The sequence below is a fragment of the Fulmarus glacialis genome, unplaced genomic scaffold (assembly GCF_000690835.1).
Source record: "Fulmarus glacialis isolate BGI_N327 unplaced genomic scaffold, ASM69083v1 scaffold13988, whole genome shotgun sequence".
NCBI classification, from domain to species: Eukaryota; Metazoa; Chordata; class Aves; order Procellariiformes; family Procellariidae; genus Fulmarus; species Fulmarus glacialis.
This window is the reverse complement of record NW_009226448.1, coordinates 1-25,891: the sequence shown is the minus strand read 5'-3', so window position 1 is coordinate 25,891 and position 25,891 is coordinate 1. Positions and strand designations below refer to the sequence as shown.

Genomic DNA, 25,891 nt, shown 5'->3' with positions numbered 1-25,891 from the left:
ATTTAAATATTTCTTTTTTAGGTCACAGAAATGACTTTGGAATTGTCTCTTGAAGTGTGGTAAGTATCTCATATTTAAAAAAAAAGGTGGAAAATATATTAGCAGGAGAGGTATTTTTTATTTTACTCTGATCGTTAGAATTTTCTTAAAAACATGTCAGATAGAATGCAAAAATTCCTTGGTTTAATATAGAAATACCAAGTACTGTAAAGTCAGGAGACTTTAAAATTGAGGGTTATTTTCACATTGTAATTCTATCATTGACTTAAACACCATTACTTGTACTAATAGGTGTGCCCTTTGCAAATGTTTGCAGGAACAAGGCCACCATATATGAATTTCTCATCCTGGTTTATGTTAAGTGCTTTCCTTTTCAAGGGCTTTTTCTCTAATAAACTCATAGACATCAGGTTCAGCTGTTATCCTCATTATTTTACCTTCTGTGGTAACTTTGCATCTCACATTAACTTTCAGCATATATGGATAGTCATTACAAAGCTGCCCCTGAAATGTGTTTGGATGCTAATACCATGCAGTACTGAAGTCAAAGGTGAAGATCTCAGTAGGGCCAGGATTTCACCATGTGTAAAGCTACGCGGATGCCTACCTTTTTTTTTTCCTTTTTTTTTTCTTCTCTCTAGATTTTGTTCTCCCTCTTTCTTAGCCTATCTAGGTGAAAGACCAAAAATCACCTTGAGGCGTAAACAGAAAAATATCTTTTAAGTCTAAAAATGAATTACTGAGAGCAAGGCATTTAAAGAGTCTTTTTTTGTCTGTAACTATAAATAGCAGTGCTGAGCACTGTAACTGTAAATGTAGAACTCTTTTATAATGACTCTGGAGACTGACAAAGATCCCCCAGGGATAATTTCTGCTCATTGTTTTGTACTAGTAGGGTTGCATATGTGGGTGGTCCTTGAGACCACCCCTAAGCCTTCCAGGGCTTGTACATTACAAGTGTTTTATATCGCTGACATTAAATGAACAGAAGATGCTTGGCTATGTCTTGCTGCTCTTAGGCAGTAGGCATTGCAATATGTTAAACAAGAGGACCTGATCAAGTTCTGCTCTCTTATTCTCGGATGGCCGTGCGGATTTTGGATTCTGCGTGGACCTGTTGTTCATGGTATCATATATACCTTCATGGAACGTTGCTTCTAAGCAGTCTTTTTCCCGCTTTTTCTTAATCCCATTATTTTATTACATAATGGGTTTTTAAAAAATCTGAAGAATTATTATCTGTGTCTGAATAGATCCATTTCACAATTGTATGTTTCTCATGGAGGACTCTTAAAAATGCTGCCTTGTAACTAACATGTCAAAGTATCCACAAACATTTTTAGCTCATCTTTGTAAATACAGGAATTCAATGAGGCAGGTACCAGGACAAATTTGTACACTCCTCCCCGCTGCCGTCTGCTGGAGGCAGTGCAGCTGGGAGGTATTGTTCAAACCCTTGGAATGACATACGGGCTCAGTGAGTTAACTAGTCCAAATGAGGTGACGGTTCAAATTGTTTATCCTGCTTTGATACCTGAAATGAGAAGTGGGAGCTGAAGTTGTAGCTTTTATTGAAGTACAGTATAGAGGTCTTTATGCACATTTTGAGGTCTATGTACATTTTTGATCACACAGTGTGGGGAAAAAGCTAGAGAAAAAGGCTTTTTCCTGTGGCCAGCCAGTACAATTTGTGCTGAGATCCATACAGTTTTTGATTGTAAGACTGAATGGATACTGAGTCAAAATTACCCTCTTCTCCCTTAACATGAACCTCTAACTTAAGAGTAGATGTTAGTAGGAACGTATGAAAAATTTTCATTGCAGTTCTTTTTTCAGTGGATAAGCAGAGAATTCAAATTTCTAGACTGTAAATTTATAATTGTATGTGAGTGGTGAACTCACTTGCTGTATTTTAATTTAGGTTTTTTTAAGACCACATAATACACCACTAGAAGCTGCATATTTTGTGTTTGATTTTCACTAGTATGTGAGCAATGAGGTTTCTATATCAAATGCACGTCTTAAAGATGCAGCGTGCCATTGTTTGCTACGTCCATCACTCCATGAAATCAACTGATGCAATTGTGTTGCATGACTAATCATTATTTTATTTTATTTTATTTCATCTTATGTAAGTTAATGAGAAATTTAGTCTTACTTCCATTCATTTCCCTAGGTGATATTTTTAATTCTGTTTTGAATTATGCCTTTTGTTAAAGCCTGTCTGTTTTGCAAAATAGCTCTTCATCATGGCTCTGTGTGATGAGGAGAAGAAATTTCGACAACAGAGGAAAGATAATATCATGCACAGTATGAAGTCATTTCTAGGAGAGGAAAACAGCAAGAACTTGACCACTTCCCGTGATGTAAGTTTGGAGAGTTCACATCAAGATTAGTATCACCTTTGGAGTTCTGCATTTATCTCTCCAAGGAATGAATGAAACATATGAGGTAGAAGGGTTCAATGTAAAGACAGATGGCAGAAGAAAAAGGATTTCTTTCTCCTCCATGTGTATACAATATTTAAATGGAGAATTATTTTTCTTGTGCTCTAAATTTATAGATTAAATTTTAAGGAGACAAAATCCTGTGCCAAAATGAAGCTTCACTTAAATAGCATTATGTGCAAAAGGACAAGACTGCACAAATGCCATTGTAGGACAGAAATCACAACTTCTCATTTGCACTTTAAACAAACTGCTGTAACTTTTAGCTGGTTCTTTATTGTGTTAATCCTTAGCAGGCTGTGCCTAGGTTAAAATCGGGTAAAGGAGATAAATCCATGCTTTTTATTTTGCTCTGATTCTGAATTCCATGCTTTGTTAAGGTGGTGGTTCTGAGCTGAGATCGTCATCTGAAAAATGCCTAAGGGGCATGTGAAATATCTGCTGCACAAGAAGTGTGCGGTGGCTCTGGGCACGCGCCCAACTGCAGAATCTGCCCTTGCATGCTTGATATCCAGCCTGTGCTCTTAAAATGGCCTTGGCTGTATGGCCTTCGTGTCTAAAGGATTAGGCAAGAAGTGAGCTGTTTTAATGTTAGAGTCAGCTTAGAAATTATGTCCTTTATTTCCTTTCTTCTTTTCCTTTAGCCCATTTTGTAGGATTAGGATTATGAAGTTTATTTCTTAGAGAATGTGAGAAACTGCAGCTTTCATTGACTGGCTGGTGCTCTGCAGCAAGCCAACAGAAAGTCAAGCCAACAGATCTAGATGGACTGATGGTGGTTTGGGTCACATCACAGTGAGGAAGGGTGCTGAACCCTACTGATCTTTTCAGTGATTTCGTAAAACACTGCATTATTTTGAGTTAATTAAGGATATGCTCGGTACAGATCCACTTGTTTTGTAGTAGCTTTTCCATCCTCCTCTTTCTTCCTTGCTTGTTCCCCGTCTTGTTCTGCTCCCAGAATTGTGACAGGAAGACTGTGTTTATGCAGGGGTTGTCAAGCAATGAACAGAGTCAATGAATTAATCTGGCTTGATTAATTAATTGATATTGGTTCCTTTTGTGCGTTTTTAATATAAGCAGAGTGTGACAGTCTCTTGCAGAAACTGGAACCAACACTGAAGAATTCCTTTTAAATTTCTATGAAGTTTTGAGCAGGTGGTAAAAACGTCGTTGTATACTTTTGAACTCTGTCTTGCATATTAAAATGTGCTTGTGTGAGCTTTCTAAGGAAGATGAAAGAATTTGACAAGTATCATACATATTTTTTTTGTAGAGATATAAATTGTGCATATTGTGAAGGAACATTTTCATGGTTTCTTAATTTTCAGTTCAGTTATTTTAATCTTGACACATGCAAATCTTACCAGAATAGATATTTGTGGATGTGACATTGGTCTGATCTTCTACAGCAGAATAATATCTTTCTCAGAAAGGCTGCAAATATTCTGCCAAGATCCAGTTAGGACTGGAGTGATACTAAGTGCCTGAAGTATCAGTTCTATGCAGGTGGTATGTGTGCATGAATTATTGTAAACGCTAGGTAAGATTTCATATTCTTTTTGTCATCATCTTCCCTTGGTATCCCTCACTGTCTCAAATACTGAAGGTTTATCAGTTAAATTGCATCTTCCAAGACCAGACAGTAATCTCTAATTGTAGGCTTATCAACCCTAGGAAGAACTGAGGTAATGTGATTCCTCCAGTTTTTCATATGCCGAGTGTGTATTTTTAAGCTGACTTGTCAGAATTTTTAGCTGCTTCTAGCGATGAAAACCCCTTTTTGTTCAAGTTAAAATATAGTTTTGTCCTTATAGCCTCTCGTTTTTACTTTTATTGCTACAGATGGGAGATAGCAGGAGGATTTATAGGATGGTTGTAGTCTTAACATGGCATCAGAAGTCAGGAGACATAATGAGTATTCTTAGCTGCCTATGAGTCATTGTTTAATCTTAAACAAGTCACAAAGTTCACCTAAGTTTCTTCATCTGTGAATAGCAACACATGTGCCTTGCAGGGATGCTATGAGACTTTAATACCTGTGAAATAATTATACATCCCTGGATGGGGAAGTGAGTACTTCCAAATTTACTTACTTAATCTTGAGGCACATTCTAAAAACACAGAGGATGAGATTTCTCGTACCTCTGTTATTGCTCAATTTGTTTTTATAATTTTTGTTGCTTTAAACAATTTTCTAAAAATACCATAATCAATTAAAGCAAGCATATAGTTCTCTAAGACTGGATTTGCAGAACAATTTTTAAATAATCATCTGTGTATCCCATGGCATATTTTCTTCCACCACAGGTACTCTTGTACAGATTTTATGCACTGTGTTTCCAGAGCATTTGGATAAAAACATCTACACCACTCATTCCCAAAACAAGATTTAATATGTTTTAGCTTTTTTGCTAGATTAGTGGAAAATATGATTGAGATTGTCTTTTTCGGAACTCGCTTTTCTTAAAACATGTCTTGTTTCCCAAATCCTTTTCATTTTCATGCCCAGTTTGGTGATTAAGCCATCAGCACTCGTTGAGATGAGGCGCCCATTGACTGAAGTGGAACTGTATGGTGATGAGCTTGTCCACACAGTACAGTGCCCCATGGATCCTAGAAACAATACAGGTGTATTGACAGAACACTTCATCTGCGTTGTTAAATCCTGTTCAGTGGAGTTTGTTTGGAACATATCTAAGCTGGTTTGTTCAAAACTAGCTTGGGTCCCTCAGCATTGTGCCGTGCATAGGAACCACAGGAAAAAGAAGGCTGTGCTGGCATGGCCTTTTGGTTGTTCAGAAGTGGGCACAACCATATAGAATTGAGTGTGGCAGTGTGGCGAAGGATTAGAGCAATGGGCTTTTGTCTCCAAGACTTTTGAATTCAATTCACATTTTTGCCGTTGACTCACCGCATCACTTTCTTGTGAGTCACTTACCCTTTTGGTCTAAGTTTACTAATCTGCTTGAATGGGTTTAGTACCTCTGCCCTGGTTTTACTTTTTTAGAGTGCCTCAAAGAATGGAGTGCCCCAGCCCGTGTACATGGAGGAACGTGTACATCTTGGTATCCTATCTTTTCTCCGTTCTTTCTCAATTGTGGATGACTTCTTGGTTCTTTTCCCTTTGTACTCTGTCTGCAGCTACTTCCCCCCTGCCTCTGCCCTATTTATCGTAGAGGGCAGCTTGTAAGATGGGTGTATGCAATTTCAAATTTTAACATTTCTTGCCCTTAAACATGTTGGAAACTGAATTGCAGCTAAAAAGCTGCTTTAACAAACCTACCTGTTTGGAAATGCACTCTATGTTCCTCTGCAAAGCAGAAAAGGACTGTTAACCTTCATCACCTGACTTATGCCTACAAGTCAACTTGTATTCAGTTGACTGAAATAAATGAATGTAAATGTGCAGTAGATGCTTCTCTTCAGTTATTTTTTCATCATTTAAAAGCTTTATTTACTGTGGGAAGCTTACTTAAGCTGCTGCCCTCTACTCTAGAGCTCTTTAGTTGAATTTCATGCCTGGAAATAAAGTAGTGATTGCAACTCTTCATACTTTGCTTTGGTATCGAGTGGAAATGAAGTGATACTATACATACATGTACTTCTCGGTATACCCACCCTCCCCTAGTATAGGATTCTGTGATTCCCAGAATGCCTGTGGATTAAGTGTACAGGAAGAGTTTGCCGTCGGGATGCTAGTGACTCTTCTCGATATTCTTTGTTGATCCTCCTTACAGATTTCTCTGCATCCTGAAGAAAACTCAGATTTTCCCTTGTGCTCATGCCACTGCACTGATGAATAGATTTGTTGAATAGTGGTGCTTTGGAAGTATTCTCACATACCTTTTCCAGGCTTGCACCTGCAAACCACTGTCTTCATCCTGTTGGGATTTGTCTGTGTAGGTTAATTAGGTAGTGTTTGTAAAGAGCTTTCAAAGCCTAACGTACATTATTAAATTTGTGATTAGTAATATGGCTCTTCTGTTCAAAGCAACTGCTCCGTTATTGGGGTGTTGGCTTAACAAAACAGGCATGTCCTAAATCTTTACCTTTGTTTTGTCGTTTTTTGATAGATAGCTATCTCTGGAGGTGCATGATGAATGCTAATGCCAGTAAATACCTGTGGTTTCTATTACTAAAGCTTAACACTTATGAGGATAATCAAATAATCTTACTGCATCAAGAATAAGCAGTTTTTGTGGCATGGAAGCCTTGAGAAATGTCTCAACATACTTGGTCATTGTGCATGGTCATTTCCGTGTGAGTGCGTTTTCAGTCTGCAGGGGAGTTTCACGGCTTGGAGTGTGGAGTCTGCAGAAAGAAACTGAACTCAGTAGTCACATGGTTCCTTTTCGTATAACTAATCCCATCTATTGGCACCTTAAATTGTGTGTCAGTGAAATTTTTGACTGATTACCAGTTTGATCAGATAGGGGCTTTCTGCACAACTGTGTAATTCTTTTTATGCTTAGTAACAACCAAGAGGTTGTTACCTTATCACCATTGAGCAGTGGAAAATTCTTCTAGGTTTCGGAAACTGGGAACCAGGTGGGACCTTTGCTGAAACACTCAATCATGGTAGCAAGTTAATTTTTAGAATCACAGAATCATAGAATATGTCAAGTTGGAAAGGACCCATAAGGATCATCAAGTCCAACTCCCTGCTCCTCACAGGACTACGTAATACTAAACCATATGACTAAGAGCGTTGTCCAGATGCTTCTTGAACTCTGGCAGGCTTGGTGCTATGACCCCTTCCCTGGGGAGCCTGTTCCAGTGACTGACCACCCTCTCAGTGAAGAACCTTTTCCTAATGTCCAATCTGAACTTCCCCTGATGCAGCTTCATTCCATTTCCAAATGTCCTATAACTGGTCAGCAGAGAGAGGAGACCAGCACCTCCCCCTCTGCTGGCCCCTTGAGGAAGGTGTAGACTGCCATGAGGTCCCCCCTCAGCCTTCTCTTCTCCAAGCTGAACAAGCCAAGTGACCTCAGCCACTTGTCGTAAGTCTTGCCCTTGAGAGCTTTCACCATCTTGGTCCCCCTCCTCTGGACACACTCTAACAGTTTGATGTCCTTCTTCTATTGAGACACCCAAAACTGCGCACAGCACTCGAGGTGGGGCCGCACCAGTGCAGTGCAGAGTGGGACGATCACCTCCCTCGACCGGCCAGCTATGCTGTGCTTGATGCACCCCAGGACACGGTTGGCCCTTTTGGCTGCCAGGGCACACTGTTGACTCATATTATACTTGCCATCAACCCAAACCCCCAGATCTCTTTCCGTGGGGCTGCTCTCCAGCCTCTTGTCCCCCAGTTTGTATGTATTAGCAGGATTACCCTGTCCCAGGTGGAGAATCCAGCACTTGCCCTTGTTAAATTTCATACGGTTGGTAATCTATCCAGTCTATCCAGATCTCTCTGTAAGGCCTCTCTGCCCTCGAGGGAGTCCACAGCTCCTCCTAGTTTAGTATCCTCGGCAAACTCACTTCATGTACATTCAATTCCTGTGTCCAGATCATTTAAAAAAACATTGAAGGGCACTGGCCCTAAAATTGGGGAACCCCACTGGTGACTGGCCCGCCAGCCTGATGTAACTCCATTTACTGTAACTCTTGGAGCCCAACCCGTCAGCCAGTTGCTCACCCAATGTATTATGGACTTGTCTAGCTGTGTGCTGGACAGTTTATGCAGAAGGATACTGTGAGAGACAGTATCAAAAGCTTTGCTAAGATCAAAGAACACCACATCTACTGGCTTCCCTTGGTCAACTAGATAGGTGACCTTGTCGTAAAAGGAAATTAAGTTGGTTAAGCAGGACTTTCCCTTCGTGAACCCGTGCTGGCTATGATCAATGACTGCATTGTCTCTCAAGTGTTTTTCAGTAACTCCCAGAATAACCTTCTCCATAATTTTACCAGGCACTGAAGTGAGACTGACAGGCCTATAGTTACCAGGGTCTTCCTTCTTACCCTTCCTGAAAATTGGGACAATATTTGCCAGCTTCCAGTCGACTGGGACCTCTCCAGACTCCCAAGACCGTTGAAAAATAATGGAGAGACGTCCCACAATACCATCAGCCAGCTCTTTCAGTACCCTGGGATGAATCCCATCGGGCCCCATAGACTTATGTGCATCCAGCTGGAACAGCAAGCCTCAAACAAGATCAGAGTCGGCTGGGAGTTTATCATCCCCCCAGTCACGGTCTTCCAACACAGGCTCTGGCAGTTCCAGGGTCCATCATCGGTGTTAGAGACAGAGGCGAAGAAGGCATTAAATATCTCTGCTTTGTCTATGTCCCTATTTGTGAGGTGACTGACTCCATCAAGTAACGGATCAATCTTATCTCTGATCCTCCTTTTGCTGTTAACATATTTTAAAAAGCCCTTTTTGTTGTCCTTCACAATGGTGGCCAGCTTGAACTGTAATTGAGCTTTGGCCACACAAATGTTCTCCATACAGCGGTGAACAGCATCTCTTGCCTGTCCTTGCTTCCAATGTCTGTAAGCTTTCCTTTTCTGCCTAAGTTCTAGAAGAAGATCCCTGCTCAGCCAAGCTGGCCTTCTGCCCTGCTTGCTTGACTTCCCACGCTTTGGAATGGCCTGCCCCTGCACTCTTAAGAGCTGGCTCTTAAAAAGTGACCAGCGTTCATGGACCCCAATACCTTCAAAAGCAGATTCCCAGGGGACCTTACTGACTAGCTCCTTCAGCAGCCCCAAGTCTGCTCTTCCATATCCAGGGTCGAGGTTTTGCTGGCAGTTTTCCCCCTGTTGCTATTTTATTTTATTTTGTCTTCTTTCTAGATACTTCGAGAAACTATGCAATGGAAGGGAACAGCTTTGAAGTTAGGGCTGAGAAGGCTGGGAAGCAAGAAGGAGAGAAATGTAAAACCCCTGTAGATACGTTTTTGATATGGTGTCATTTGTAACTGACTCTGCTTTTGCTCACTTCGCTATCTCTTGGTAGCTGAGTAGCTGTACAGATACGCATGAATTCTCATTACCTCTCCTGTAGTTTTTGCAAGATGGTTGTAAATTTGAGACTGTCTTCATGCTATGTAGTAATATCAGATGTTTTTATTATAAAATGTGTTTTTAAACTCCTAGCCAAAATATTATTTGTCTCTCCTGTTTCTGATCAGTAACTTTTACTGGTTTTGGCTCTGTCACAAAGATGCCATTTGGATTAAAGCTGGTGTTTGGATTGCTTTAAAAATTTCTGTGGTTTTGTAACTAAATAGTTTATTTAATAACTAAATTTAATATCTTCTCTATTTTGGATTATGGATAAGAAGGACAGACATTCTAAAGAAATTCTGAGTATATTTTTATTTAGAAATCTTGCTACAAGTGGCAAATTCTTCAAAGAGATTCTAATTTGTGAGAAAGCAGGCAATTAGAGTTCTAAGTGACAGGGCATCGTGGGGGCAACAACTTGCTAATGCCGAGACCTGATGTGGTTTATTCACTCAATTTGTAGACTTATTGGTTGTATTTTAAGGTCTGAAGCAGTGCCACAAATCTGTGCAAGTGAACTGAACTTGAAATTCTATACATTATTTCAGTAGACAGGAAGCTAAGGAGGGTCATAGTGGTATTATTTGACTTTCACTACATATATATGTGTATATATATATTTTACTATTTGGCCTGAAGAATCAGAAAAATCAGACATTACCTTTCTGTGCCTTTAAGGAACCTAAAATGGAGGATTCTGCGCAGTGATAATATTGTGCCCTATTAGCAAGTCGTACTGAATAAAAAGTACGATACAACAGAGTCGTAGAAATACTGTTTGGAAGGGACCTCTGGAGGTCAGATAGTCCCAGTTGTCTCTGAAAGGAGTGCTATTACCAACACTCAGTTTACTGCCAACAGAGAAAATCAGGGGTTTCTGCCTGCCAAGTCCCAGAACAATCCAGTTTAGTGAATTCCAGAGTCCGAACTCTGATGCTTACTTCCCAACTTTGGTCTGATCCTGAACTCAGTCACTCTGTGAGGACTGCAACCCAAGCAGCTCCCAGTGGCCGCGATTGCCCCTGGTTTTTTACTATTTGTGAGCAGCAGGTGAGGTACAGCATTAGTCAGCCCCGCCAGCATTAGGAAATTGTCACCAAGGCAGTCTACAGACTTCCTAGATGGCTTGCACAATGCTGACCTTTCAGCAGGGGATTAAAATCCCCTGTGAGGAGCACAGCCAGATCAGGAGACTTCTGGTTTTTAGAGAAAGCCTTACCCACTTCATCCCGATGGTCAGCAGTCTGAATCTGACTGCCACAACATCCCTAGCGTTACTTTCTTTGTGATCATGACCCAGAAGCTCCCAAAAGATGTGTCTCTGGTTGCATCCTGATGTTCTGTACAATCAAGGAGCTGGTTTCTCGTAGAGCACAGCCCCCTGGCACCCTTTTTCCCTGCCTATCTTCCCAATCTCCACCCATCCGTGGCAGTGTGCCTGGCATGCGTGCTGTCCCACCAAGTCTGTGGCATTCTGACTGTGTCATAGACCTGTGACTGCACTTGAACTTCCAATTTTTCTTGTTTGGTGTCTCTGTGCATTCATATAGAGACATTTGAGGTAAGGCTCTGAACACTCTTCCTTCTGAGCAGGAACATGCAGGTCTCACTACTAGCTTTCTCCCATGCATTCCTCTTGCATCTGCAACATTTGCACCCTTTGCTCACTTAGGTCCCCGTCATTGAAGTTAGTCTAAAATCTTCCTCATTGAATTAGCAAGTCTGTTCATGAAGGTGTTCCTCACTCTGTTGGTCAGGTGGATTCTTTATCTTCCCATGGTCCATCTTCATCAGCACGCCAAGGCTTCATGGTCAAGAAGCCAAGAGTCTCACTAGTGACATCACCTAAGCCTGATAGCATCTGCTTGAGCCATTCCTCTTCCTGACTCGAAAGATCAAGTCCATAGGCCACAGCCTTGGGTGCCTCTGCCCCTCATTCTTGCTCCAAGAGAGGGCAAAGCATCTCTCATCTCAAGGGTCTCAAGCTCAGGGTCTCCCCTGCTTGTATCACTATTGTCCACATGGATGAGCAGCGAGGAGTAGCATCTGGAAGGCCAGGTGAGACTCAGCCATTTCTCCATGCCATCATGGATCTGGAGTCTGGGCAAGCAGCAAACCTCCCTAAACAATCAGGTTGGCCTGTGTCCCACAGAAGAGGGAGTCATCAGCCACCATCACTTGTCACTTTCTTACCCAGTAACCTCTGATGTCTGGTTCAAAATCCCCCCGACAGCATTTGTTCCTTCTCTGTCTTCAGGGCTCTGAACCGAGGCCTGTGTCCCACAGAAGAGGGAGTCATCAGCCACCATCACTTGTCACTTTCTTACCCAGTAACCTCTGATGTCTGGTTCAAAATCCCCCCGACAGCATTTGTTCCTTCTCTGTCACCAAGGCTCTGAACCGAGGCGAAGAGCTGCAGCAGGTGGAAGGGGAGACTTCTCTCACTGCCAGAAGTAGCAAGCTTGCAGCTCCCCCTCTCCTGGGAATTCATGCTTTCCTCCTGCCCTTGTGTTGCCTCGGTCATACCTTTCTTCTTGCCTGCACGGGCGCTAGGCACATTTAGCTTCCCTTTATATCCCTGCATGCCGGGTGCTTTGTTACATGCCATGTGTTTGCACCTCCTGGTTGCTGATGGTCCCTAGGAACAAGATAAATAGGGAGCTGGAAGGAATTTTGCTCTGCCCCTCTGTGAGATTTCCACTTTGGCAGAGAGAACCTCTCATGCTGCTGGCTGATTCCGGGCTTCCCTTGCTTGTGATCAGCAGTGCTTTCCTCCCATGCTGCAGTCCAGCTTTTTGTGAAGCAGAAGGGACTGAATAAGTGACATACAGATATTGTACATCCCTCTTGGGTCCAGAGAACCTAAGAGGGACAGGTAACTTCATAGATGGGATTACGATACTGCTCCATTCTACATACAGTGTTTAAAAGTCATGTCTCAAAGTGCTTTATTAAAGTATTTTGCTGTTCTCTTACACATGTACCACTAAGAGACTGCAGAATACCTTCTTTTTGACTTGTTAGAACTTTTGTGCACAGATTTGGAAAAGCACAGGTTTCTTCTCTGCTGTGAGGATCTCTGGATGGTGACCTATTAATTGCACAAGGCTGGTTATGTTTTGCCAGTGATTGATGAACAATGTTTATTTACTACTTTCAAGTCTTTATCTGAATTGATGTGGTGATATGCTATTCTTCTCATCTATGCAGGTACCAGTGATAGCAATACTGGGTTCAGGAGGTGGATTCCGTGCCATGGTAGGGTTTGCTGGAGTCATGAAAGCACTTTATGAGTCAGGAATTTTAGACTGTGCGACTTACATTGCTGGTCTCTCAGGATCCACGTGGTAAGGGTTTTTTCTTTTGTTTTTCTTCATTTTTTCTTCAGGCAGTCCAAGAACGAATTTTCATGAGAGTTGACTTATTTCTAAGGTTATAATTCACAGCAAATTTTGCGCATGCACTATCAGTATGGAAAAGACATACGGAGACAGCTGTCTTGCAGCATAGCAGGTCAGTGGAGCAAGTCTGCGGGTGGAGGTGTTTCAGAATGCCTCGAAGGGTGAGGACAGCTCAGTCTCCAGGTGATCTTACTAGGAGCTTTGATAGGAGGAATGGATGAAAAGAGGTGCTTTTTTTTTTATGTACTCACATTTCTGTATCAACAGCTAATACTGTACGTACTAGGACTGTGTAACTGATTCTTTCATCTTGATAACCAAAAAATTAAGAATTCAAGCTGTTGGTATAGATCCAAAATATTTTTTGTGTTGCTTTACTTTGCTGATGAAATGGAAAAAACAAATTCCTTGTGATTTGAAGATGATGACTCACTCAACCCAAAATGGATTATATCCTTTTGGGGCACTTTTCAGAGATTCTCAAAATCACTGAAAGATCTTTTGCTCCATTTTAGACTCAGTAGTCCCCTTCTTAGTGGATTTACTGGGGATGTCTAGGACCTGTTCATTGATTCTTTCTTAGCGTAAGGAGATTTGAGCAGATGTATTTCAGCTTGTAGGAAAGAATACTGACTGACTGCCATGCTGCAGGGCATCCTGCTGTGGATTGCCTTGTATCACTCCTGTTGTCACTGTTTAATTTAGAAATTACATTGTTTTTTAAAATAGTTTCTCAGTCAGATCAGAGAAAAGATCTTCCAGGATGTCTCAATTAGAATTCCCTAATCAGGTAGCTATGATGTCCTCCTTTCTGACTCAATGAATTCTTCAGCCCATTAACAGGAACAACATCACCAGGAGAAAATCAGGGTGACTTCATTGTGTGAAAGGCACTCTCTGGGCGTTACGAGCTCAGGGCTTTGGAGGCAGCAGAACGCTTTGAACCCCAGTATTATGTCTGCCTCAACCACTCTTCTGAATGAGAGGGTTTCTCTTCTCCCCGCCCAGTGCTATGAACCTGCAGCCTTTTGTCTTCTTGGCTTTTATAAAAATTGTCCCAAATTACACTTATTACAAATGTTGAAACTATTTGTTTTGACGTTTCTTAAATGAAAATATGTAACATATTTAAAAGCTGTGTGATTTTCATCAGCCAAATTCAATCCGAATTTCCTAACTGTTTGGACTCCTTAACACTACGTTTTTTTCATTAAGTGAAAAATTGCAGACTTTTTTTTGTCTAACTTTAAAACTTGGTTTTAATGTCAATGGCTCAGGTTGCAATAGAGGATGTTACGTCTTAAGAAAATTTTGAACTTTTCAAGGGAGTATCCCAAATGTCACAAAATACGATTTTATCATAAACAGTTTTTTTTTTATGTACCAGTTTGAATACTGGAGCTGCATCTGAATCCTGTTTAGGGCCACCTAGTACAAGAAAGGTGTCGACAAACTGGATTAATTCCATGAGAGTACCACCTAGGCAATTAGGGGACTGGAGCACATGAGAAAGTGCTGGATTTGTTTAGCCTTGAGCAGTAGGCAAAGGTAGTGGTGGTGGGAGGTCTGACTGTTATCTTCAGCTACCTAATGGGTAGCTGTAAGGAAAACAGACTCTTTTTGGAGATGCACAGGGAAAAGACAAAGGGTAATGGCCATAAGTTACAGCAAGATAAATTTGATTAGCTATTAGGAAAATTATTTTGCAGTGAGAGTGGTCAAGCACTGGAATGTATTGCCGCATCCTTACTTAACTGGGCTGGGTTAAGGTGTCATCCTCTCTCTGTCTGACTCAGTGAATACTTGATGTGAAAGTAGAACTTGACTGAACAAAGCCCTGAGCAACCTGATCTGACTTTAGGTTGGCTCTGCATTGAGCAGGAGGTGGGAACAGAGACTCGAGGTTCCTTCCAGTCTAAATTACAAGTTTATATGAATGTCTCATTTCTCTTTGGGAGAAAGACTTTTGTTGGAATAGTTAACTATAAATGAGCAGAGAATCTGCCTGGGATGAGTTTTATCCCCTGGTTTAACTCTCAGGAAGCACATGAATTTTGGTTCCACACGTTCTAAGGAAAAGTCAGAGTATTTCAAAAGTTGTTAACTCTTTTGAAATAGATAATGATCTGTTCTATTCCTTGTGTGGGTTTTTTTCAATTATTTTTCACTTGTATGAAGCTTGCTTCCCCCCTCCCAGACTAGATAGAAAGCTTTCAGAATGCCAGAAGGTTTTGAAATGCCTAAAGTGTCTATGAACTAGAGGAAGTTTCTCATTCAGATTGAACTATAAAAGATTGGCATCCCTCAACCTGGGTTTTCTATCACTGGTGGTTGGGGGCGCAGATTTATCGCTGTCTATTGAGAGACCTGGATGTACTTTTGTCAAATTGCAAAAAGTGGAAGATTTCATTTGGCTGGCTGAAGAGCAATTGAATAGTGCAATGCAGTGTGAAAAATTTTCACTGTGTTTCTAGGGAATGGTATGTAGTCCGTGTTCTGAAAAGACGTCAATCAGCTAGCCATGAGGTCCTTTTTTGGGAAAACCCAGGTGTGAATACATAGTTGATCTAATGTAAACCTGTAAAATATGTATTAAAATAGCAAGATTATCTGAACTGATTCAGTTAGGAACATATATTGGAAACAGTTGTATTTAAACAAATTTGCTTTTGCTGTCTCGGTGATGTCACCTATTCAGACTTTCCTTGCTTGATGAATAAATAAATTGACACTTTGACACTCCCTTTCTTTTCTTTTTTTCCATGCAGTCTGTTACTTGGGAATAATGCTCTTTTCTTTTTTTTTTTTTTTTTTTCCTGAAGGGTGGAGAATTCCTTTCCTGCAGGGAGAGGCAGGTTTTTGCTTGTTCGCTCAGATGCATGCCTAACCTTGGAGCAATGCATTTACCTCCCTGATTGTTTCTGTCATCTTGCTTCAACCTTGTACTGAATTCTTCATCCTGCATTTTCCTTTCCCTGCTGCTCACATGGAAGCTTGCTGCTGTGTTTGTTCCGCCCACGAGCTGACGTGCATGCTTAGCTTTAGAGACTGCGCAAGGACTAATGAATCAAGTTCTTACATCATGCATGTGACGGGGTTCATCATGCTGTCGAGTAAATTGCCGGGCAGTGATCTCAGGGCCAAGCTCACACAGTGTGTATCTCACTGCTATGCCGAATTATGCCTGCAGTGTGGTACGTATACCTGAGTCAGCTAATTGAATAAATAATAGTGAAATGAACGTCTAGTAGATTAGGACGGCCTATCTCGAGTCTTCACCCACAGTGTTACTTAAGCCAACCAAGTGCAAACAACAGTTGTCTGCATGTGTGTCTAAACTTTGTTTTGAGTAAGCGAAACTTCAGTTTCCAGAGTTACTCAGTGACAAAATCAAGATTTGCCCGATAGGGCTCTTCTGAATCCTCAGACTCAATTAAGTCTCTGCACAGGTTGTAGTTATTGTGCTTCATTTTATTATGAAAACATCTAGATCCTGGAAAATATGCCATGTACTAATATATGTTAGGAATTTTTGAATAGTAATAATGAACTGGAAAGTGACAGAGAGAGGTACATCTTAGAGTGAACGAACTGCATATGTATACTTATAGGACCTCCAGTCTGCCAAATTTAGGTACGCTGTGATAACTTGAGAAGCTGTTTTTTCAGCTTACGATGATTCTGTCCATTGTCCCTTAAACAGATAAATGAAGAACTCTTTAATCTTTTACATCATACACATTATGGAAATGTAGTTGAGTGTTTGATTGTATGCTTATATTTAGAATAAATTGTTTAGCTTTCTATGCCTTGAGAAAAAAGAAATTACGATTTACTTTATAAACGGTGAGTAAATTAATCTGATTTAAGCAGTAATTGTATCAAGTTATTTATGAGCTTATTGTACGTTTCAGGCAGCTGACAGTGAACCAGGCTTTGATACTTACAGAGCCTATTTTCTATTGCAGGTACATGTCAACTTTGTATTCACACCCGGATTTTCCAGAAAAAGGACCAAAGGAGATTAATCAAGAATTGATGAACTCTGTGAGTCACAACCCACTTCTGCTGCTCACTCCTCAGAAAGTCAAACGCTACATTGAAGCACTGTGGAACAAGAAAAGCTCAGGCCAGCCTGTCACCTTCACAGATATCTTTGGAATGCTAATAGGTGAAACACTTATCCATAATGTGAGTTCACTTTTTTATGATTATTGGAGTTGTGAAACTACTGTGTAATAACTGCTGTTACTATTTTTTTGAAATGACCTTGGTAACATTTAACAAAGCATGTTTAGCACAAGGAATATTTAAAGTCATAGCTGAACAGATACTGGTTAATAAACTTATAAAATGCTTTCCTTGCTCTGGGACATGTTTCTGAATGGTACTCATTTCTTTAAGAGCTAGGAAAACATCATGCATTCATGTGCAACAAAAATGAACTCAACTGCTGGGTACCTGCAGCAAGCTCTTAACATTGTGTATCATCCATTAAAATTACTGCTTGAGCAATTTCAACAAAAAATTACAAAATGATGTGACCTTTTTATGCACATTTTGCTATAAGAAAAGCAGCATTTGCTTAACAAAATACTAATTTCAAGGTGAAAGATCCACATCTCTATTTATTATTACTTGTTTTTCTGAAAAAAGAAACAACAGGAGGGCTTCATACTGTTATGTTCTATTATTGACAAATCCTAATTGACTGAATCGGGCACACAGACTTCAAGTTCAAATGAGTCAGGTGAGCAGAATTTGGATTTGATCTTATCGTAAGATTGAAATGTGTTAATAGATTCACAGGCTTGTTTTATACACTTGTATCTTTCGTGAGTATATGTTGCCATTTGGTTTTAAACACTAAAATACGGAAAACAGGCAACACAACTTTTAGTAACTGCGATATATAGGGTGAGTTTCTGACGATGAAGGGATGTTAATGATCCTGTGAGGTTGGTTAGAAGTCCCTGTTTACTAAGGAGTTAAACCAATGCACAGATGTTTAGCTTAAATCTGAACCTGACACAATCATCGAAAAATGGAAATAAGGCTCTTGGTTTATTCACAGATAACGCATCTTAGTACCATTATGTCATAATGACTTTCAGTCTTTCTTGATTGCAGACTCCAGAATATTTTCTGGGGGAGATGCAGATCCTTGGTTAGCAAATGTAAGCCTCCTAATAGTCCATTTGCTTTTCTTAGTTATCTTTGCTGTTTTTTCAGAAACAGCACAGATTGAAAAACATTACATGATCATTAATGGAGGTTCTGCCTAAGAGGTTTTTCCTTGTTTTCATCTTTTATAGTAGTCGAAGGAAAGAACTTGCTTTGTCCAGCAATACTGTTTTCTTTTTGGCCATGTTATTTTGGATTCTATAACACATACTTATTTCATCTCCCTATCATGTCTTCTCTCACTCCTTCCTTCCTGAATTGTGCATTTAAAAGGTATTCAAGCAGATTACTTCCTTTTACAAGTTCTTCTGTTCTGTTTTTCTTGGAAGTAACTGTGTTTGTCCATTTTCCTTCTCTTTGAGGATTTCAGAGAAATGAGTAGTTTCCCAAATATCAGCAGACCTTTATAGGATCCGTTTGGATGTAATGTCTTTCTTTTCATGCAGAGAATGGACACCACTTTGAGCAACATGAAAGAGAAAATCAATAATGCACAGTGTGCTCTCCCACTCTTTACATGTCTCCATGTCAAACCAGATGTCTCAGAGCTGATGTTTGCAGGTATGTTTTCAATCTGTGTATTAAGCCCCTTGTGAAAAGAAGAGAGAAGTGCATGGCTGAAAAAAAGCCTATTTTTTAATACTTCTGAGAATAATTGTATCCTGCAACTTGGTACACCTTGAAATTGTTAGTCTTCTGGCAAGGATTAGGAAAGAATTTGCCATGATATGAAACATTCTTCAGGGCTTGACAAAATTTGCATTGTTATGAACTGAGTACGGGGAGATTTTAATTTATAAAAAGAATAGGAAGTTGTGATGTTGAAGGATATACCAAACAGGAGCATCATAAGGACGGTTCTGATGGGTTTTAAAAGGTGATGGGGAAATGGACACATTTGTGTTAGCGGCTTCTGGGAATCTGACGGTAGAGTTGATAACAGGAGGTTAGCTCAGCAGTAAGTGATCACATACTAAGGTAGGTGGATACTGAGTCGATTGGTGCAGTATTTGCACCAAGGTTACAGGGTTGTGGCATCAGATGGACATACTCCTCATGGCATACCATGGAACTGAGCCTTTTCTTGGTTTTTAACATGCATTTTTTCCTGTCCATGGAAAGACAAACAGACTGTATTTTAGGTCAACAGGTTTTAATTCTCTGTTATTCTTGGGTTTGGAGACTTATTCTTAGACCATTTTGTAAACCTTAATTTTTATTTCTTTACCTGAAAATAAGTCTAACACAGTAACAGCCTCTTTAGGTTTCTGTAAAGTGTTAAGTGATGGCCAAGCTTTTTTCTCTGTATGTTACAAAAAAATTATTTCCTACCAATTGAAAAGAATATTGCTTATCTATGAAGTAGCTAAGTACATTGCAGGAGTCAAGACAAAAAGAAAACTGGTGTTTCTGCAACAGCAGAAAGCTGCTTAACATTAGTATATCAAACAGGTAAGTATATCAAAAGGGAAATTTCTTCAGTCATGTAAGATTATTCCTCTTTCTAAGAAGAGTGAAATGAGAATTGAACAAACAAATTAGATATACTTCCTCTTTTTTACTTCTTTCACAGTGTAAAGTACTGTTGGTAACACAAAAGGGGCTTTTGCTTTTTTTTTTTTTTTTTAATTTATTCCATAGGTTTTAATCCCATTTAGTAACCTCAATTGAGAGTGGGTCCAGTTGTGCTAGATGCTGTACAAAGAAAAGGATATGTATATCTATATAGTTATATATAAGACTGAGAAGGAAAACACCAAATGGCTTGCCCAAGGTTTATAAGTCAGACATTGTATCCACCACATTTCCTAAAAAGATTATTTGGAAAAGTTGCTGTCAAAACTTTGTTTGTAATGGAAAATGAGATTGTAAATTAGGTTAAATTTTTCATGGGAGAATGTCTACTTACCTCCTTAGGAAACGGAAACCTTTTTGTTTGAAAATAAAAGTATTTTGTTTTTTGATGAGCTTCTGTTTTCTGAGACATTTTATTTGGGTTACTTATTTACTGTTTTAAAAACAGAATTATCTTTAGTTAATAATGGCCTTCTCTAAGCAAGACCAGAAGCACCGGAAGGCTGGTCTAATTTTTCTAGCCTTACCGATTGGTCTGAAAAAGGTATTGCCTCTGCCAGTGGATCTTATTTTTGCTTTTTGGAGGCTATCATCTATATCATTATATAGGATGCTAGATCTTGATCATTTCTGTTGTAAGCTTTTTTCCTCCTGTTAGAACTGAAACAGCTATTCTTGATGTGAAATATATAGTAAGTTATGAACAGAATATTTACACTTTCTTATTTACTAGATTATAGGTAGAGGTGAGATCGTTCATGTTGCTTCAAGTTGAAATGCATTAATTATATCAGATAACATTCCTTCCGGGAGCGATGGTGCAAGATTTCATGCAGCTGCTAATAGCTTTCATGCCCCAGGCTCTGCATGTTTTCCCTACCAATAGCATTTCTGACCCAGGTGGCGCCGGCCATACCCAAAACTTGCAGTAATCATTTTAAGTGAACATAATTACAGTGATTTAGTTAAAGACAGCTTTTTTTTTTTTATTACGATAGCTTCTTTAACGATCAGAAATTACCTTAAGATACTGATATCCAGTGTTAAAGAGGGGAGTGGAATTTAATGTTTGGCTTTGGTATTGCGTGCTTCCATCCCCTAACAGCCTTGTTCACCAAATCTACTGCAATGCCAGATCAGTGAAAATTTTGATTTTGGGGTTTTGCTCTTGAAAGTCATTATAGTAAACTTATGTCTGTGAGAGGGTGAGTGTGTGTGTTGCTCCATACCAGTCAGTGCGACAGAATTGATTTGGGAAGCAGGGCTGCCTTGAGGTATGGATTCATGGCGCTCAGATCCCAGGCTCCAGGTTTCAGAGGGATCCTTCAGTCGGCGCTCGGATTGCCACGTTCGTCACACATACTGGATTGGGTATGCGTGCAGCAAGGCTGGACTGTAAAGTGAGCCTGGTCTTGGCGTGTGAGTACGGTCCATGCATTTATGTGCCTAATCCTGAATCTGCCAAATGCGTAAAGCTGGCAAAATATTACCTCCCTGTCTTCCCTCCTGAGAACAGGAAAAATCTGTTGCATCTTCAGCTGGTATGAAGCACTGTAGAGTTATGATCTAACTTACATCAGGGCTACATCCAAAATGCAGTGAACACAGCTGAGAGGTTTGACTTTAGCACATTTTGGATTAAACCCCAGCCAAGGAACTAACCCAACTTACTGGGATATAAAAACTAAGTATTTGTCTTGGTATAGAGTTCCTGTCTCTTAGGACATTCAGGTCCTGCTCATTTAAATGGCCACTGTCTCAAGGAGCTTCTGGAATGGCAGAAGCTAATGCTGAAGCCCCTTCATTTTAAGGCAGAAATCTTATTTCCCTAAGCAGGATATGTGATTTGAGAAATCATCTTCTTCAAATAGAAGAATAAAAGTGGATTATCACAGATTAAATTAATTCTAATTCTAAATTTAGTCAACATGGTTCTGAATATATATCTGCTGATTCCTGTTTATATATCTAAAGGGAAATACTGTTAAATTCCTGGAGTGGGTCTTCAAAGGAATTTCCTTCTGTTCCAATAAATGTGAAGATTTGTGGGTGGTTTATTTGGAAAATAGGATGTTGTATTTGACTTAGCATAGATAAGCATTGCCCCACGAAACGAAACTCTCTGCAGTCATGATTAAATCTTGCCTTTTCAGGATGAGTTGCTAACCTTATGCTTAACATTTCAACAGAAACACTGAATATCTTGAGGAGTGGATGACATTGTATGACTTGTGGGGCTTTTTCAAAGCTGTTTCTGTTGCCTTTCTAGTTCAGAATTATTTCTAATTTGTTTACAGAAGCAGTCAAATAGATCACTACTAAAAATATGGAACATGAAATAGATGAATGGGTGAAATACTAAAAATGTCAGGTATTTTTTGTTTGTATTGCGCTCTTTTTGAAATGAATTCTCTGATGTAAGCAACTCTACTGGTATCAAAGAAAATATTTCAAAATCAGCTAAAATCCATTTTCAAAAAAGGCATACATCATAGAATGTAAATCACTTCTGAAATTTTCTGCTAAGATCAGAAAGTGCATTTGAACATTTTATTCCATATTTTTATTGACCTTTCTATTCAGTAAAATGGCATGTACTTTTAAAAATATGTTTTGCCTTGTTTGGTATTAATAAGTTTCTCAGTTGCCTCTCAGCTTTGCCTTTTCATATTGGATTTTGCTAGAAACTTTAGGTTTCGGTGGAACACAAATGCCTCTCCTAGAATCTTTCACAACTTTTGTGATATTAAATAATTTTTCTGCCACCTTTGTTGCTGCCCTCCACATTTTTGGTAGGATCACAGTGAAAGAAAAGAAACTTGGAACTTACACCCACGTTGCATTTCGTGTGACAGGGAATCCTACTGAAGCATGAGATGAAAACCAGATGTCATTTTGTTTCTCTCATTCGTGATCACTACTTTTATACTTCTGTTTTTACTTCATTTTTTTTCACCAAAGTTTGTTGTGGTAAGAGAGAATGAGAATGAGAATTCCTTCTCTACTGAGACATTAGATTGTCCTTCATTTGAAATCAAAATTTTGACTTCTGCACAATCTAAGAGATATTCCTGTTGGTTATTCAGCTTCCCATTTAACTAAAATGTCTTTGCTTGGACAGGGGTTTCATTCATTTATGTATTTTCATCCTCTGTTTCTATTCAGGTTGAGATTGCTAACTAAGCACAATTGTGTTTCCTGTTTTGCAGACTGGGTGGAATTCAGTCCGTATGAGATTGGTATGGCAAAGTATGGCACTTTTATGTCTCCTGATTTGTTCGGAAGCAAATTTTTTATGGGGACAGTAGTGAAGAAGTATAGTGAAAATCCCTTGCATTTCTTGATGGGTGAGTATGTGACAGAAAGAGACTTTAAAATAAAACTAATTTCAGTAGCTCACGGACAAAGGTTTTTAAATATAATCACACAAAGCGTGAGACAAGAAGTAGAGTTCTCGATTTGTTGGAAGACATCCATTTGAAAGATTTCACAGACATGGATTGGCATTCCCTGTTTTTTTGTTTCTGGTATGTACGTCTGAGTTTATGACTTGGCATGTTCCAAAATCAGAGGTGTGTTCAGAGAGCAAGCAACTGCTTAAATAGGGCAGTATATGTTTTTTCTTCTTCTACCAGCCTCCATTCATTGTTTACTTTTTCCCTTTCAGGCGTCTGGGGCAGTGCATTTTCTATATTATTTAACAGAGTACTTGGCGTCTCCAATTCTCAGAATAAAGGTCCCACCATGGAAGAAGAATTAGGTAATATTAGTAAATAATTCTTCTACTATGCAAAACAATTACCAGCAAGATTCAGTGTACTCTTACTCTGTGGAAGGATGGCACTCTGCTGGTAGTCATTTTAAGAATGTGGAATTCAAGTAACTTTAATTGCTGAAATGCTAGATGCTGATGAGGTCTTGGTTAGTAATTTTCTTTTCTTTCTTTCACTTTTGTTTCTGATCAGTATCAGAGGTACTGAAAGTCACCTGCATATATCCAACTATTTTCATGAAGTTCAAAGAATCCCACTCCCTTTTTTATGTTGTTATGCTAGTTTTTGGAGATCAGAAGCTGACAAATACTTGATAGTTACTTGTGTAGTGACACTGGACTGTACTATTCAAGGGATTAGTAAAGTAAAACCAGATTTTACCATCTCTGGATTGTTAGATTGTTCCATTCTAACCACAAGTCACCTGTTGGTATCTGGTCTTTTGCTTACTCATTAAATGATTTCGGTTTCATTCCTAATGCACAAATGGCATAATGACTGTGAGGAAAGAGCTGTAGCTTGGTTTGGATAGACTTTATTGTGTTTTATTCGAGAATGCAGTTGATAATGAAAGGGGTTTTTACACTTTTTTTCCTATTCAGAAGACGACATTTCAGGGAAATATATAACCAATAAATAAATGGTACTAGACAGCCAGATTTTTCTCAAGAGCATGGAAAGAAAATGCAGATTGAGTTGATTTTAAAAAACCAACAAAAAACCCCAAAGCCCCTTAGCTGTCTCTGTCTCCTAATAGATTGTATTCAGCTGTTTGATAATGTACTTATTTATGGATGAAAATGAGACCTGTGCCTCCAGGTTCATATTTCTGATACACCTCATGAGTGTTAACACCTACTAATGGAAGATCTCTGTCAATAAATTTGATAGTGAAACAGTCTGTGTTATTGCTTTTTAAGATGTTGAGAAACAGAATGTTCTCTCTCATCTGTGGCTCATTTCACATATAATTTAAAAAATGTGCTTTGAAGTGGGATTGGATGTGAAAATACTAATGTGACTTGAACCACAATCTATTACCAGAGCTGTAGATGTCCCAACCCGTGGTACCACCAAAGGGAATGGCAAAATGCCAGTGGGCATCAGAAGAGCCAGTGTTACACACAGCATGTATAAAACACGCCTAGAAGCAGTAAATAATAAATTTTGCATGGGGGTTGCTTTAAAGAGATGGTTTGATGTCCAAAAATTGCATTTGTTGTTTTTGTTAGCTTCCTTTTTTGGTCACTGATTTTTATTTTGGCCTGTCTCCTATGTCATCGCTCAAGAATTTGTACATGTTTGTCTTTGGTGCGTGTTTGTCCGTTGACAGTATTTGGTATATTGAGGACCCACTGAGTATTAAAAAGAAAAAGTATTTAAGTTAAAATACATGATGACTAAGCTCTTCTGTTTCTGTGGGGATTTTTACAGTGGTGTAAGTCTAAGAGGACATAATTCTCTTCATAGGAAAAAAGCAAAAGTGGTGGTCAGCTGTATCAAGTATTCATTACCAAGGGTAATAAAGCTGTGGGTTTTTACACTTGATATTACAGTGAATCTCTCTTCAATCTTCTCTTTCAGCCAGGTGTGCTTACAGGAATTAGATTTAGACTTAAGCAAAAGGTGCAAAGCGTAATTGCCATTGTTTTGATACTCCATTTGGTAGAAATTACAGCATTTGTTGGAAATTACAGCCCAAAGCAGTGGTATGCCGCCAGAGACCAACATCTACATTATCCTTCTGTGAGACAAAGTAGATGTTATTTTATTTTCATTTTTAATGGAAAAACCAATTAGTTGATAATATCCTAAGTTCATTTAGGAAAGAACCCTCATTCAATTTATTTTAACTGGCTTCAAATTTCAATTAGAAACGATTCCTAGCATACATTATACTAGGGAATAAAGGGTTTTAGTTTTCAAAAATCTTCTCTTGGATACAGTTGCATCACTGGACTTCAGTCTCTGTCTCCAGTCTCTGTAGGATATAAGCTTCCAAGACGAAGCTGCTCATAAAACATTGCAAATCTACTGTATTTCAAGAAAGGCTTCTCTCCATAATTAGCGAAAATAATGTTGTCAACCTATAATCCATTTTCACATGAATTCATCTCCACTACAAACCTTACCTGAGGAGTGGAATGTGCTGCTTTTTCAGTACTCATTTTGACTTTGAAATAATTCCTTGAGCTAGTAATGAACAGTTAACAATGACTTTGTGGTTGGTTTGGAAACAAAACTGTTAACCCTAACAAAATGCAGATTTTTGCCAGAGAAGTTCACTCATTTCTGTTTTTATTTCTCTCTCATAACTTAATGTTATGAGATGAAAAACATTGTCTTTTCTACCCATGTAACTGCATTGGCCTTTTTTTTCCACACATACTCCAGTAGAACTTTCATAACCATCTTGGTTTTTCCCCCACTATTTGTAAGGGTACCCATTCATATATGTATGAATGAGGTTAAGCGTTCCTCTTTTTTTTTTTTT

General features: G+C 39.2%; 1 protein-coding gene across 1 annotated transcript in view; it reads left to right on the top strand.

Annotated features, from left to right (window-relative positions):
- The window catches only part of LOC104080418 (cytosolic phospholipase A2-like), a gene marked incomplete at its 3' end in the record, with an annotated part of 29,261 nt that extends 5,868 nt beyond the window's left edge, over positions 1-23,393 (top strand). Inside the window, exons 3-10 of the mRNA XM_009582811.1 lie at positions 22-54; positions 1,363-1,500; positions 2,241-2,366; positions 12,675-12,811; positions 16,834-17,056; positions 18,496-18,610; positions 22,834-22,971; positions 23,292-23,393. Coding sequence (XP_009581106.1) covers positions 22-54; positions 1,363-1,500; positions 2,241-2,366; positions 12,675-12,811; positions 16,834-17,056; positions 18,496-18,610; positions 22,834-22,971; positions 23,292-23,393 — 1,012 coding nt within the window. The remainder of the gene's footprint in view (positions 1-21; positions 55-1,362; positions 1,501-2,240; positions 2,367-12,674; positions 12,812-16,833; positions 17,057-18,495; positions 18,611-22,833; positions 22,972-23,291) is intronic.
- Positions 23,394-25,891: the final 2,498 nt, after the last annotated feature.